The following is a 14,879-nucleotide window of genomic DNA, read 5'->3' as shown; positions in this document are numbered from 1 at the left end:
GTATACCGAGCTCTTCTGGAAACAGAGGTTCTCACAGGCCCTGAGCCTGTGAAGCTCCATATCCTCCTGAGGGTCATGGAGGCAGCATTCTACCAACTCAGCACAGATACCGCGGCCTCCTTGTTAAGACAGAAATGTTACCTACAAGACAGAGCGAAGTCTGGACCCTTTGGAGGTATTCCACCTACAGGAGAGGGTGCCCCTTCTGGCCTCAGTCCCTTGCCAGTTGATAGGTGCTAGAGGAGCTTACTGCTCTCTCGAACCCCCAGCTATGTGGGTAGCCCTTCGGGATCAAATGAGTGAACAGCACTGGGAGTATGTACCCTTTAAGGACTGCATCAAAACTACCCACAATGGAGTTTACTGGAGAGTTGCTCCCTTTCATTCCTTAATTTGGACATCCTTGGTAAAGACTGGGATGCAAGCGTCAGCCAGGTTGGCTGAACCTCAGGCAGTCATATTACCCTGGCTAACAATTGGCTCCATCTGTGCATGTTTACATCTTGGGCCATTGTCAGTGGCTCCACCAAGGGTAGCAACGGCAGTTACTTATCCAGAGTTTCTCACTTTGGCGAACGTGACTATGGGAATCTCTCGCCTCAGAGATGCTCAAAATGTAAATCAAGGTTACATCCTAAAGCCACAGTACGGGCCTCACTTTACTCACTTTGGAGCTCCAGGCATGGTTAAAAGTGACCATTTCCCTTCTAAAAATACATGGTGCTGGGCTATTGAACAAGGGATTCAGTGGAACTTTACTACCCTCAGCAGTCTCGGGCTACAGGCTTCACAGAGCACTATTATGGCGTACTTTAGCAAGCTAAAATTTAATTAAATGCAATACAATGTATTTCTATCATCAGTCAGATATCAGGGGTGGATTATAATAAAGAGTCTGATTCCATTTTTGATGTTTGACAGTCAAAACTTTCAGGCCCCACCCTCCTGCCCTGCATTTGGGCCAGCTCATAAGAAAGCCCAGGTGTTCCTTCATTTGTTACTGGCAGGAAATTCAAACCATGCTAGTCTCAGCCCACAGGTGGGAATCCTCATCTCAGCCCTACTCTCTAATCACAAGAAGAGCCAAGCCAGTCTCATTTCCTCCCTTTCGAGCCATGTTCAGATCTGCCTGGGAGCCTGCCATATGCCCCCCCCCCCCCCCCCCCCCCCCCCCCGAGAAGCCCTCATTGTATGAGTAATAAGCCTTTTCATCACCTCTCAGGCATCGTGTGGGGTCATCAGTCTTGACATCCAAAGCAAATTTTTGGGAGGACAACCTGCAGCATACTTTCTCCTCAACCTCAATACCTCAACGAACAGTGGACTCAGTGAAACTAGGCTTCAGGATTATTTGAGCCACCCTGATAGAATTTTGCAATGTTCCCTGTAATTTGAGACTGTTGCAAATTGGAAAATATCTGAATTCTCTATTCCAAAGGGAATTATCAACTAAGAATAGAAGTTCAGCTGTCTTTTCCTTTTCTGTTTCTTAAATTAACTATTTGTGTGTATAATTTTCATTTGTCAGTTCCAGACAAAGGGGAGGGACCACACCTTCATAGAGCCATAATTCCTATTTCTCTGCAAGTTGTTTACACGGCTGCAGAAACATCTAGGTTACTATATTAGGTTTCATCATGAAATAAACTAGTATGTTTAAAACTGGAGGTATTCTGAGCTGGGTGTCCCAAACATTCCTAAACAGTTCTGAGATTGGAATTTGAATGACTCAGATGTTCAGAACTGAACTTTCTTTTCTCTCAGTCTGGCACATCACTTACTTCAGTTTCAAGGATTTCATTATTATAATGTTTGTTAAATGCATAGAGATTTGCAGACGCAGAATTTTTTTGATAAAAATTCTAGATGACAAAAACTAAAGAGATGCATATTTATGTAATTTATATATTACAATTACATGAATTCCATATTTGTATAATCCTGTCCGAATTGCTGGATACATTTTTTGTGCATTGGGGAAATATGTGGTTTCCTAGCATCTGATCGGATGGGCTTTCCTTTCCAGCTGCATGGGAATCTCTTGAGTTCAGCTCTAAAGAGCTTGGAAAAAGGATATTCATTCCTTTTGAATATTTTCAGAGACAATAAAAAATTTTGTTCAAGTTTAGCATCAAGAATTTTTACCACTGTTCAAAATTGCAGAAAGTCATGAATTATCTTTAAAATTAATAATTCAGATGATTTTTTTCTACCTGAAAATGTGGATTCCAAAGAAATATTTGTATATTCTATAAATGAATGCTGTATTAATTAGTCACATACTTCAGGAAAGATGTTTTATCAAAACATTCTGCTAATTTGCCACTGAGAAAATGTATGTATATTCATGATAAAAAGGAATCCAATACATGAAAAGAGAAAGAAAAATTATAGAAAACAGCTACACAAAAGCAAAACGTTGACAGAAAAGAGCATGCCATCAGATTATTTTTCTTATTTTGGTGCAAAAGATATATTAAATCGCATGGTTTTGAGGTGCTTATTTTTTCATCCATGAAGCTTTTCTTGAGCAACATCACGCTCAACTGTGCTAAGCACCATAGATATGATGTAAAGTCTTGGCACTTAAGATGCTCATAATCAAGTAAGAAAGAAAAACATATTAAGACACAGGTGTCATAATATGAATTTATATTAATGCCTTGGGAGCATAATTAATTCTGATTAGTCATTGTTTTAAGGTTATGGGATGAGTGAAACAAAGGTAAGTTTTTAGGCTGGGTCAAAGAGTACACCAAACCATATGACCATATCAACAGATGCAGAAACCAAACAAAAACACTTGACAAGATCCAAAATTTTTTATGATAATAACATTTGATAAATTTAGAAGGGAACTCCCTCAATATAAGTCCATTTATAAAAAACCCACAAACTAATATCATACTCAATGGTAAAGACTGAAAATTCTTCTCCTAAAACCTGGAACAAGACAAGGATGCCTGCTTTCTCCACTTCTCTTCATTATAGTACTGGAAATTAGAGCCAGGGCAATTAGACAAGGAGAAAAGAAAGGTAGCCAATTTAGAAAGAAGAAGTAAAACTATTTCTGTTCATAGATGGCATAATCATATCACTAGGAAGCCCTAAAGAATCCATTTAAAAATGTCAGAGCAAATAAGTGAATTGAAGGAAACTTTCAGGATACGAAATCAACATACAAAAATCAGTTGTACTTTTATGCACTAGCAGTGGACATCCAAAAAGAAACTGGATTGGGGAAAAAAATTCGTCTACAATAGCAAACAAGGGAATAAAGTATTTATTTATACAGTACTTAGGAATAAATTAAACAAAGGAAGCACATAACTTATACACTGAAAACTATAAAACACTGCTGAGAGAAATTTAAAAAACTAATGAAAAGACATCTGTGCATGGGTTGGAAGACTTAATATAGTTAAGATGACACTGCCATCAAAGCAATGTACAGATTCAATGCAATCCCTATCAAAATTCCAATAACGCTTATGACAGAAATGGAAAAACCCCATCCTAAAATTTATATGGAATTTTAAGAGACACTGAATAGCCAAAACAATCTTTTTTTTTTTTAAGTTTTATTTATTTATTTGTCAGAGAGAGTGAGAGACGGGGACAAGCGGGGAGGGGGACAAGCTCCACAAGCAGGGGGGTGGCAGGCAGAGGGAGAAGCAGACTCCCCGCTGAGCAAGGGGCCCGATGGATGCGGGGCTCAATCCCAGGACACTGGGATCATGACTGAGCCAAAGGCAGATGCTTAACCGAATGAGCCACCCAGGCATCCCACCGCAACAATCTTGAAAAAATAATAACAGAGATGAAGATTTCACACTTACTCATTTCAAAACTAACTACAAAGCACAGTGATGAAACATTGTGGCACCAACATAAGGGTAGACATATAGAGAGATCGATGGGATAGAACTTAGTGTCTAGAAATAAAAGCTCACAGTTATGGTGAACTGATTTTTGACAAGGGTGCCAAGATTATTTAAAGGGGAAGAGCAGTCTCTTCAATAATTGTGCTGGAAAACTGGATTTCCACATGCGAAAGAATGAAGACTGATTTCACACCATAAATTAAAAAAATAATTCAAAATGGATTAAAAACCTAAACATAAGACCTAAGGCCATAGAACACTTGGAGGAAAACAAGAGGACAAATCTACATGACCTTAGACTTGGCAATGGCTTTTTAAATATGACACCAAAAGCATAGACAACGAAAGAAAAAATAGACAAATCTGACTTCATTAAAATTAAAAACTTTTATGCGCCAAAGAACACTATCAAGAGACTGAAAAGGCAGCCCACAGAGCAGTAGAAAATATTTGCAACTCATATATCTGATAAGGGTTTCTTTTTTTTTTTAAGATTTTATTTATTTGACAGAGAGAGAGAGAGACAGCAAGAGAGGAACACAGGCAGGGGGAGTGGGAGAGGGAGAAGCAGGCTTCCCGCGGAGCAGGGAGCCCGATGTGGGGCCCGATCCCAGGACCCTGGGGTCATGACCTGAGCCGAAGGCAGATGCTTAACCGACTGAGCCACCCAGGTGCCCCAGATAAGGGTTTCATATCCAAAATATATAAATGACTCCTGCAAGTCAACAAAATAGTCAAAACAACCCAATTTATAAAACAGGCAAAGGTCTTTGAATACACATTGCCCCAAAGATGACACACATATGGCCAAGAAGCACATGAAAATATACTCAACCTCAGTAGCCAAATGCAAATCCAGAGCAAAATGAGATACCATTTCATACCTACTTGGGTGGTTATAATTTTTAAAAAATGGAAAATAACAAGTGTTGGCAAGGACACGGGAAAACTGAGACCTTTGTACTTTGCTGGTAGAAATGTAAAGTGCTAGAACTGCTGTGGAGACAATTTGGCAGTTCTTCGAAAAGTTAAACACAGAATTACCATGTGACCCAGCAATTCTACTTTTAGGTATGGACCCCAAAGAATTGAAAACAGGTGTTCAGATGTTTGTATGCCAATATTCATAGCAGCATTATTCACAATAACTCAAAGGGGGAACAACCCAAGTGTCTATCAGTTGATGAATGAATAAACATACATCTAATGTACATGCATACAATGGTATAGTATTCAGCCATAAGATGGAATGAAATTCTAATACATGCTACAATATGAAAGAAACTAAAACTATGTGCAGTAAATAAGTCAGACACAGAAGAACAAATGTTATGATTCCACTTACATGAAATATCTAAATAAGCAAATTCATAGACACAGAAAGTACATTAGAGCTTACCAGGGACTGGGAGGAGGAGAAAAAGGGGTGGGGTGGTTATTGCTTAATGGATCTGGAGATTCTGTTTGGGGTGATGAGAAATTTTTGTACAATATTGTTAATGTAAATAATGCCAGTGAATGGTACAATTAGCCATGGCTGAATAGCTAATTTTATATACACATACATATTATCACAGGGGGAAAAACCAACGTACAGAAGCGAGTGCATCATAAATTATCTTCGGTGTTTATATCCGCATAAACACTGGAAAGATATAAGAAACTAGCATAAGTGGCTACTTAGAGTTAACATGAATATTCAGTTCATACACACTAATTAGGTTGTACGGGCTAAAATATAGGAATACTCTGTCCTGATTGGTAAGTGGCCACTCCCCAATTCCCTGAATTTCTTCTACCTCCACTCTCATCCTGGGATACCTGATTGTCTCATGATCCAGCAGGTAAAGAATTAACTCTGGCAGGCAGGGCTCTAGCAGGCCAGCATAGAATGAAGTGGGATGGAAACAGGGTGGCAGGAAAACTGCACACTCAGCCTATTGACATCCTTTTGATTGTTTGAATCATGTAAGTGTATTACCTATTTACTATAATGAAATATAAAAAAAATAAAAAGAGTATACCAGCTATAAAAGGCAATTAAGAGAATCTGAGCAACACAAATGCATACTTGTAAACCATAGTGGCACAAAGAACAAGAGAGCTCGGGGAAGTTCAAGTTTTGTGGAAAGGCTTAAATATGGGGGGTCAGGGGATAGGCACGGAGGATGAGATTAGACGGGTAAACATGGGCCAGATATGAAGGAACATTTATGTGATATTAATTAACTCGAGGGGCGCCTGGGTGCCTCAGCCGTTAAGCGTCTGCCTTCGGCTCAGGTCATGATCCCAGGGTCCTGGGATCGAGCCCCACATCGGGCTCCCTGCTCTGCGGGACGCCTGCTTCTCCTTCTCCCATTCCCCCTGCTTGTGTTCCCTCTCTCGCTGTGTCTCTCTCTGTCAAATAAATAAAATCTTTTAAAAAAAAATTAACTCGAGCTATTTCTACTGCCCTGATAAATCATTATTTTTTTAATCAAGGGAATAACTTGAACAGGTCTGTGTGTTAGAAACATAGTTCTGACAACTGTGTAGGTAATGGAGTGAAGAGGAGAGAAGCCAGGAGTGAGAGGGCTGAGATGATGAGGAAAGTGGTAACAGGATGGAAATAAGAAGTCACGGTCAGAAGATACTCAAGAAGAATGATCCAATGGTCTTGCTGAAAAAGTTAGCTCGGGGGATGTTAATAAAAAAGAGCAGGAATAAATAATGACTCTAAGATTTCTAGCTTCGTTTACAAAGGGGGTGGATTATGACCTTTAAAGGGGAATTCTAAATGGGAAATTATTCAGAATTTTGATTATGTGAAATGTGAATATATTGAGATGGCAAAGATAAAGCATGACATAATGTGGATTTCAAATAAAAAGTTACTATGAAAATGGTAATGTTTTCCATTTTATTTAGGAATGACTAAGAGGAAGTATGCTAAGTTCTACAGGACAAAACAGTATCTTTGTACATCAATGAAGATCTAAACTTAAAGAGTATTATTGGAATATGATACAAAAACTATTTTGTGCTGTTTTTTACAAATTTATTTTTGACCGTGATAGCTTAGGTGTTAGACATGTAGAAAACTGACCTCCAGATACTGTCACTAATTCTAAGGATTTATATTTTTATAGAGAAATAACAGATATGATTTCTTCAGAATGCCATCTAAAACTTTTCCCAATAAATGTACTTTCAAAATACCATGGTATTCTCTAGGTATTCTCTAGTGTCTTTATTGTTTCATCAGATGAACAAGAAGAGTTTCATAAAATCTTTATGAACAAAATGACTTTTTAGAGCACTCTCTGCAAGCATTCTTCCCTCAATTCTGTATCTATCTCCAGCTACCCCCTTTCTCCCCACACAGCTAAACTTCTAAGAGCAGTGTGTATTCATAGTCTTCATCTCCTTACCTTACATTTATTCCTCAATCTACTTTGTCTGGCCAATATCCGTAAGTGAAGTGGTTGTTGCTAAGGTCAACAGAGTCCAACACATAACTAAATTATCTCACAGGAACTCTCTGTTGCATTAGCATACTTAGCCCATCCTTTTTGGAATGTTCTCTTTCTTTGATCTCTGTAACACTACACATTTCTGGCTTCCTTTATCCTTCTATGATCATTTCTTCTCAACCTCCTTTGCTGGCTTATTCTCTTCCACCCAGCCATTAGTTGCTGAATTTCTCAGGAGTTGCTCATAGCCCCTCCTCTCTCACTCCACTCTCCTCTAGAAAAGTTTACCATATCTTTGACTTCAATTTCCAACTAGAGGTCAGTGATTCCACCCCACGCTTTATTTCAAATCTCTAGGTATGACCTTTTCTCTAGACTGCAAGCACAAATAACCAGCCATTTCCCAATCTCTCAATGTAAATGTCTTAAATATACCTTAAACTAACCATGTTCAAATAATCACACTCTTAATCACCACCATCAAAAAAGATCTTTTTCCAATGTTCCTTCTAATGGTATCTTTCATCCAAGTGCACAGGCAGAAACTTAGTAACATTTTTAATGTTTACCTTTTATTAAATCCCATGTCCATTTCTTCACCAAAGACTCTTAATTAATTATTACCTCCTAAGTATCTCTTATATCTCTGTACTTCTTTCTATCTGTATTGTCAAACCCTAGTCTAAACCGCCATCTCTCTCCTGGATTTTTGTAAACACTTTGTAGTATACCAACTACAGCGTCGCCCTCTATAATCTGAAAAAAAAAAAAAAAAAAAGTACTGGATGGAGAGTTTTTAGTCCACGTATCTGTGAAGGAAGCAAAGTTAAGTCTTAAATTGGTTTTGTAAGGGCCTGTAAAAATGATGATTATTCAAATACACAACAGAAACATTTATCCACATTACACATTATCATTGGTAAACTATCTCCTGTTTGGATAGAGTAGGTGGCTTGGTCAAGTAGTAGAGAAAAGGTGGGTGACAAGCGCTTTCTTCAGTCTGCCACATCTGCTTTGTATCTGACCTTTCAAAACCATAGTATCTGATCTGACTTTTCTCATTCAGTCTTTTCCAGATTATTCTGGGGTCATCTGAAAGCCTGGGAAAACCCTCCTGATGTGCATCTCCAATAAGGGTAAGAAAGTCTTTGGTATAAAGGTGTTTGTCTATCTTCTCTTGGAGTAGAAATGACTCCAGTGAAGTCTTCTTCTGTCGCAGAAAGGCAGATTGGGCCAGTTCTGCTCTTTTTCTGTTGCAATGGGGACACCAAGAAGAAATGTGCTGCTTAGCTGTCGCCACCTGTTGTGGGGTTGTCCTCATGTTTTTTAGGTAGATTCTGTTCAAAAGTTCATCAGGGACGGTACAGTTTAAGGCATCTTTCTCCGAAGCCTCTGCAGTCAACCTAAGCTGTGGCTTTTGGTGTCTGCTCCTCTTTTTCTCCTTAGAGTTTGCTCTGCGATGGATCAGGTTTATCTTAACGGCACAAAAAGACTGCAGGGCATTCAGTTCTTCATCAGATACCCGAGTGGTTTCTGTTTGAAGTTTAGTGTCTGATTGGTATTGTCCAGAGTTAGTTTCTTTGCCCTTGTGGTAGTTGATCCATTTTCTACTGAACTTCTTTTCATTATTTTGGTAGTCTGAAAGCTCAGACTGTTTGTCTCGATACTCCAAGTGCATGGTCTTTCCACTCCCAGAGGCATGGGACCAGGGCGGCCGTCCTCCAGAGGAGCTGAAAGCACTGGAACTCCGTACCTCATCAGTCAGCGACTCGTCAGAAAGGTCTGCCATAGCCCTGATGTCCGTTTGGGCCAGTTCCCCTTGCTCTTGTCAATCCCCAGGCTTCTAGGCGAATGGCTATCACTTTGCATCAGACCTGGCTCTTCATCTGCTCTGCCCTGATTAAGACAGGCTCAGGAACTGGTCCCGCCGGAGTCCACAGGGGTCGGTCCCGGAGCAGGCGGCTCGGCAAGGATCCTCTTCCGGGCTACGCCTTCCCGGCTGCCTTGGCAACGAGGGCGGTCATGCGCAGTGGGTGTCAGAGCTGGGCTCCTCCTCTTTCCCCGCCCCCTCCAGCTCAGACTGCTTGAGCGGGCACGGATCTCGCTGGCGTCGCAAAGCGCAGGCTCCGTTTGCTCTGTAGCGACCCTTCCTTGGTGCTATTTTGAGTACAAAATCTATCAGTCCTTGAGAGAAGCTGCAAACTGTTTTTCTTCAGGGGTCTCACAAGTGTACGTGTGTGAGGCTAGTGGGCATAGGCGGGTTCTAATTCGAGAATGATGCCCCGCCCCTCCCCCCCCAAAAAAGCTGGCCAAAAAGCGCAGGCAAAAACACGTCTGCAGATCATATAGCCAGACCACCTAATTGTAGACCATGTCTTAGAATAAATATCGAACGACTGAAACTATCCCACGAGACTCCTGCCTGCACATCTTGCACAACTTTCTGTGCTCCAGGATTGGGACGACATTCTGTGCTCGGATTTTCCCAAACACAGGTTTTTCAGGTCTTTGGTTCAGGCAGTTCCCCTCAGACTGGCACGTCAACACCCCTTTTCTTTATGTGATTTATTACTGTTCCTCCTTCAAGTCCCATTTTCTCAGGAAGGACTTCATACCCACCCTGCCCCAAACTCTTTACAGCCTTTATTTCATGGTTTGCAGCTATATGATGATGCCCCCTCACCCCATCACCCCACTAGATTAAAAACTCCGTGCGGGCAGACACTAAGCCTGTGTTGCCCAGTACTCACCAGGTACCTGACGCATTAGAAGGCATTGGATAAATCTGTTAAATAAATGCATTGAATGACTGTGAAAATAGAAATAAAGATAACCTCACACAGATCCAATGTACTACCAGCTTAAGGAACTCCAATCTTTATCTTTCTGAACCGCCCACCCCAATTTACTCTTCTACCCATGACATATCCCTTAAAGAGAGCCTTTTTAAAAACATGGTAGAATTTTATTAATAGCTGTTCTCATGAATTATAATATGTTGACTCTGAAGATTGGCTTTTTCTAGGTCTTAATAAATATATGAGTCTAGGTCTTAGTATCTGAGATAATTTCAAGAGAATGGGCTCCCTAGGTCAGCCCCCTACCCCCCATGTTGTTATTCAAGTCTAACCAGATATATTCAATGTTATCCCAAAAAATGTTCATCTTTTTAGGAGCAAAGGGCCAAAAGTCTGAAATATTCAAAAAGCATCTTTCAAGTATGAACCAGCTTCACATTGATGATAAAGAGATTGCAACTTCCTGTATTCAACCCCGATAATATTTTATCATATAATATTAGCCTTTAAAAAGAGGTAGCAGATAATTTGTGGATAGCTGCAAGTGATTTCCAGCATCTCAAGGGCTCAAGATTTTCATTTTTAATTTTTATTTTAAAAACCTTCCTTATTCTCTGAACATTTATATGTAATTCATTATAACCCATATTTTCCCCAAAAAATATTGATCAAAAGAGCTATACTTTATAATAAAGCATATTCATATCATCCAGTAAGCTATTTTTAATAACATTATCCTAGAAGCAGATGCATTTGGGGAGAATATTCTGTTATCAACCATTTTTTTGGTAATAATCAGCATGACCCAGTAAATTGTTTAATACTCTAACATGGGTGTTTTCCAAGGTACAGTCAGTCACATTCCTTCTAGGGTCCTGACAAAATCGAAGGTTAGGGGAACTTGTCAGAACCTCTCCTGGCTATCTTGTCTAGGCCTTGGACACCCATGGTACTTCGGCTTCCTCCTGTAAGCTGGCTCTTTTTCTTTCAAAAGCATGTGTGAGAAGTGCCAGAGAGAAGGTGCTTTGGCGCCCAGAGTGTACCACACTGTCACTCAGGTGACTTCCTCTGGCAACATTGTCCTCCAGAAACCTCAGGCATCTCTTAGGGGCTGATGGGAATGTTGGGGTCCTTTACAGACGGAATTGTGGCTGAAGACTGCCTGGAGTTGGGGGGTGGGCAGAATAGGAAGTAAAGAGAGAAATTAGGTGCTCCTGGCCTAACCATGTGATGGCACGACTTTAATTGCCTTACAAACACTGTCTCTTCCTTCCGAGTTCTTAATGGGGAGCAGGGCAAAGCTCTTTTTCCAGCTTTTCCTCAACAATCAAATGTGTTTACAGCTATGGGGCTTAACCCCAGAGAGAGGAGGTCAAAATAAATTAGTCTTCCTATCTGATTCCCTTTCTCTCTTCTTTCACTTTTCTTGGAGGGAGAAGGACACACTTTCAGTTTCTTCCTGTCTGACAAACACTTCTCCCCTCAGGTATCATAGCTCCTTCCTTCCCAGGTGGCCTTTAGCCTGTACCCCTTCCTGGAGCCCTTGTGGTGTTCACGGTACCAGGAGGGAACCTAGTGTATGAATAAGGGAAATCAAGTTGACAAATCTTTCAACAATATTCTACCCTTTACATAAACTTCACAGCACTGTACTCAGTTCTGTGGATCAAACAAAATGAAATATTTTCTCTCCTCCTGAGGGTCTAAGATGAATGCGTCAGAAATCTCACTGTGAGAAACGATGTTTGCAAAGTAAAGAATCTTACATCACTCATGTTAAAATAATTATTTCAACTTACAGGACAGTACTGGTTCTTCATTTCTTTAAAGTGTTTTTCCCTCACAAATATCTCCATTTTTCCATTCTTATTTCCTGTGTGCCTTCTATAATTTTTCTAAAATTGATTGCCTTATGCAGAGTTGCCTTTTACTTTAATAATTATTGTTTTGCAAAGGTAATATATGTTTTTTGTACTTTAAAAGATAAGGATAAGCCACTAATATTGATTTTTAAGTAAGTTACCTGAATTCTGATTCCCCAAAGATTATACTACAAACACTTATAAAACATTTTCTATTTTTCCTTGAATAATTTTTTGTTAATAAAATCTAGATTATATTTTGTTTTATAAACTATTTTCTTCAATTAGTAATGATATGGCTTTTCCATTCAATTTGTAAAAATTCTTTTTCAACATAATTTCAACATATTTGATTTATTTAACTAAATTATTTAGGCACAAGGTATTTCCAGGTTTTTTTGCTCCTAAAAATTATCAGGATAAATGTTTCTGTCGCTAAATCTTTATATGCATTCATAGCTATACATTTATGATAAATTCCGGAAATTATAATTGATGGTCAAATGCATGTGCAGTTTGAAGGCTTTTAAGATATCAGTTCTTCCCTTGCACATTTTACCCCCTTCTGTAGTATGTAAAATCCAACATATAATACTATTTTATCCATAAATACTTCAGTTTATAACTCCAGTAGGTAAGGCCTTTCTAAAAATATAATGCCATGATGATTATCACATCTAAAATATAATAATTCCTTAATATCATCTAATAATTATTCTGTATTCAAATTTCTCTGTGTCAAAAATGCCTTTTTGCGAGTTGCGTGCTTATAGCGAGGTCTGTTCAGTGCATTTGGCTGATACAACTCTCAAGGCTCTTTTACTCCACAAATTCTTCCCAAGTACAAACAATTTTAAAAAAGGAAAAAGAAAAGAGCTGACACATTTAGCTTTCTTCTCTGTATCTACTATTATGTTCCCTATAGACAATCATTAAAGTTTTTGATTTAGTCTTTCGAGTTTCCTTTTGAAATTATACATCAATACATATCTGTACCCCCTTTCTTACAAAAAAATATATATATTCCACATACTCTACACATTGCTTTACACTTTCTTTTTGCTTTTTTCTTAAAAACGTTTCTGGAATATCACTTCCCTTCAACCTATACACACCTTCCTCATTTCTCTTTACAACTGCATTGTACTGTGGGAATGTACCAGAGTCATTCCCACATTTTGGTGAGCATTGTGGTCCTATAAGGAATCACATTTTTCTTAGTATTTGGGGAGGTATATCTCCAATAAGATTTCTGGGACTAAAATTAGCAAATCAAAAATTCAGGCATGTGTAGTTGTTGGATTTTTTTTCTTTTTTTTTTTTTTAACATATTTCCAAATTCCCCTCTATGGGGGAGTATATGTTTTGCATTCCTGCCAGCCACGTATAAGAACAATGGTTCCCAAGAGCCTAGCCATCACATTATGTATTCAGATTTATGACTTTTTGTGAATCTAATGGATGAGAAATGGTATGTCAGTGTAATTTTAAATTGAATTCTCCTTATTATAAGTGAGATTGAACACCATTTTATGTGAATAAGGGCCACTTACAGTTATTTTTGTGTGCACTGTCTATTCATTTTACCCATTTTTCCACAAGATTTTTGATTTATTCTTCTGATTCTTAAAAAAGCACTTAAAATCACTTTAATATTGGAAGTATTAGCCATTTGTCTGAGATAAGTCCCAAATGATTTTCCCACTTTGTCTTTTTATTTGGTTATGCTGTTTGCCGTGCAAAAGTTGGATTTTTTATTTCATATAGCAAATATATCCATTTCCTTAGTGTTCTAGAATTCTTAATCATATTTAGAAAAATTTTGTCTACTCCCATATTATAAATAAACTCACTCATGTTTTCTTATAGTATTTGTGATTCTTCTTCTCTGTATTAACATTCTAATCCTTTTATAGTTTCTTCTCTAATATGAAGAATGGACCTAATTTTATATTTTTCTGTATGGCTACCCAGTGATCCCAACCATACTTCCCAAAATGTTCTTTGTTACCCTACTGCTTTTAGATGCTGACTTTATCATAAATTCACACACACACTTAGTTTTTGTTTTGTTGTGGTTTTTTTTTTTTCTGGAATTTCAACTTTAATGCAATGGTCTGTCCTTCTATTTCTACATACCAACACTATACTGTTTTAACAGACTTTATAATATCTTTTAACTTCTCACAGGACCAGACCCCTCTCCTCATTTTCAGGAGTTTCTTATATGTTCTTATTTCTTTATCTTTCCAAATGAACTTTATAACCAACCTGTCTTGCTTCAGGATATATATGTGTGTGTGTGTGTGTGTGTGTGTGTGTATATATATATGCTTTTATTAAAATATGCTAAGTTTATAAACATTGAGGATTTTTTAAATTGGGTCTTCCTATCCAGAAATATGGCATGTCTTTACAAATATTCAAGTGTACATTGGAATCTTTCAGGTAGTGTCCTCATTTAGGCTCTTTATGGATTTTATTTTGTTTTATTTTATATACTTTTATGCTAGTGACCGTAAAGGAGGTTATTTCTTCCACTGTATCTTGCAAATGATTATTATTTATATACTGGAATGCCATTGATGCCTGTATTTTTATCTTATAGCCTGATAGTTTAGTAAATGTTTATTGTTTAGAGTAGCTGTATCTTTGTCTTGGATTTGTAAAACATATATAAAACTTCTGATAGTTTAGAAATGGTTTTGATCTTGGAAAACAAAAGTCGGAATGATCTGCGTGACGTAGAATTGCCCTATAAATGCTACTATAGCAAAGCTCTGATAGATAGATGATAGATAGATAGATAGATAGATAGATAGATAGATAGATAGATGATAGATAGATGATAGATGATAGATAGATAGATAGATGATAGATAGA

The 14,879-nt window shown here is 38.2% G+C and overlaps 1 protein-coding gene across 1 annotated transcript; it reads right to left on the bottom strand.

Annotated features, from left to right (window-relative positions):
• Nucleotides 1–6,764: 6,764 nt before the first annotated feature.
• CUNH8orf48 (chromosome unknown C8orf48 homolog) lies at nt 6,765–9,297 on the bottom strand. Its single transcript, XM_035004129.1, has one exon. The coding sequence runs from the start codon at nt 9,123–9,125 to the stop codon at nt 8,250–8,252; it is 876 nt and encodes a 291-aa protein (XP_034860020.1). The 5' UTR covers nt 9,126–9,297; the 3' UTR covers nt 6,765–8,249.
• Between the last annotated feature and the right edge of the window lie 5,582 nt (nt 9,298–14,879).

This window comes from Mirounga leonina, unplaced genomic scaffold (genome assembly GCF_011800145.1).
Source record: "Mirounga leonina isolate KUSES-001 unplaced genomic scaffold, KU_Mleo_1.0 Mir_128, whole genome shotgun sequence".
Classification (NCBI taxonomy): Eukaryota; Metazoa; Chordata; class Mammalia; order Carnivora; family Phocidae; genus Mirounga; species Mirounga leonina.
This window is presented reverse-complemented; position numbering and strand designations above follow the sequence as displayed.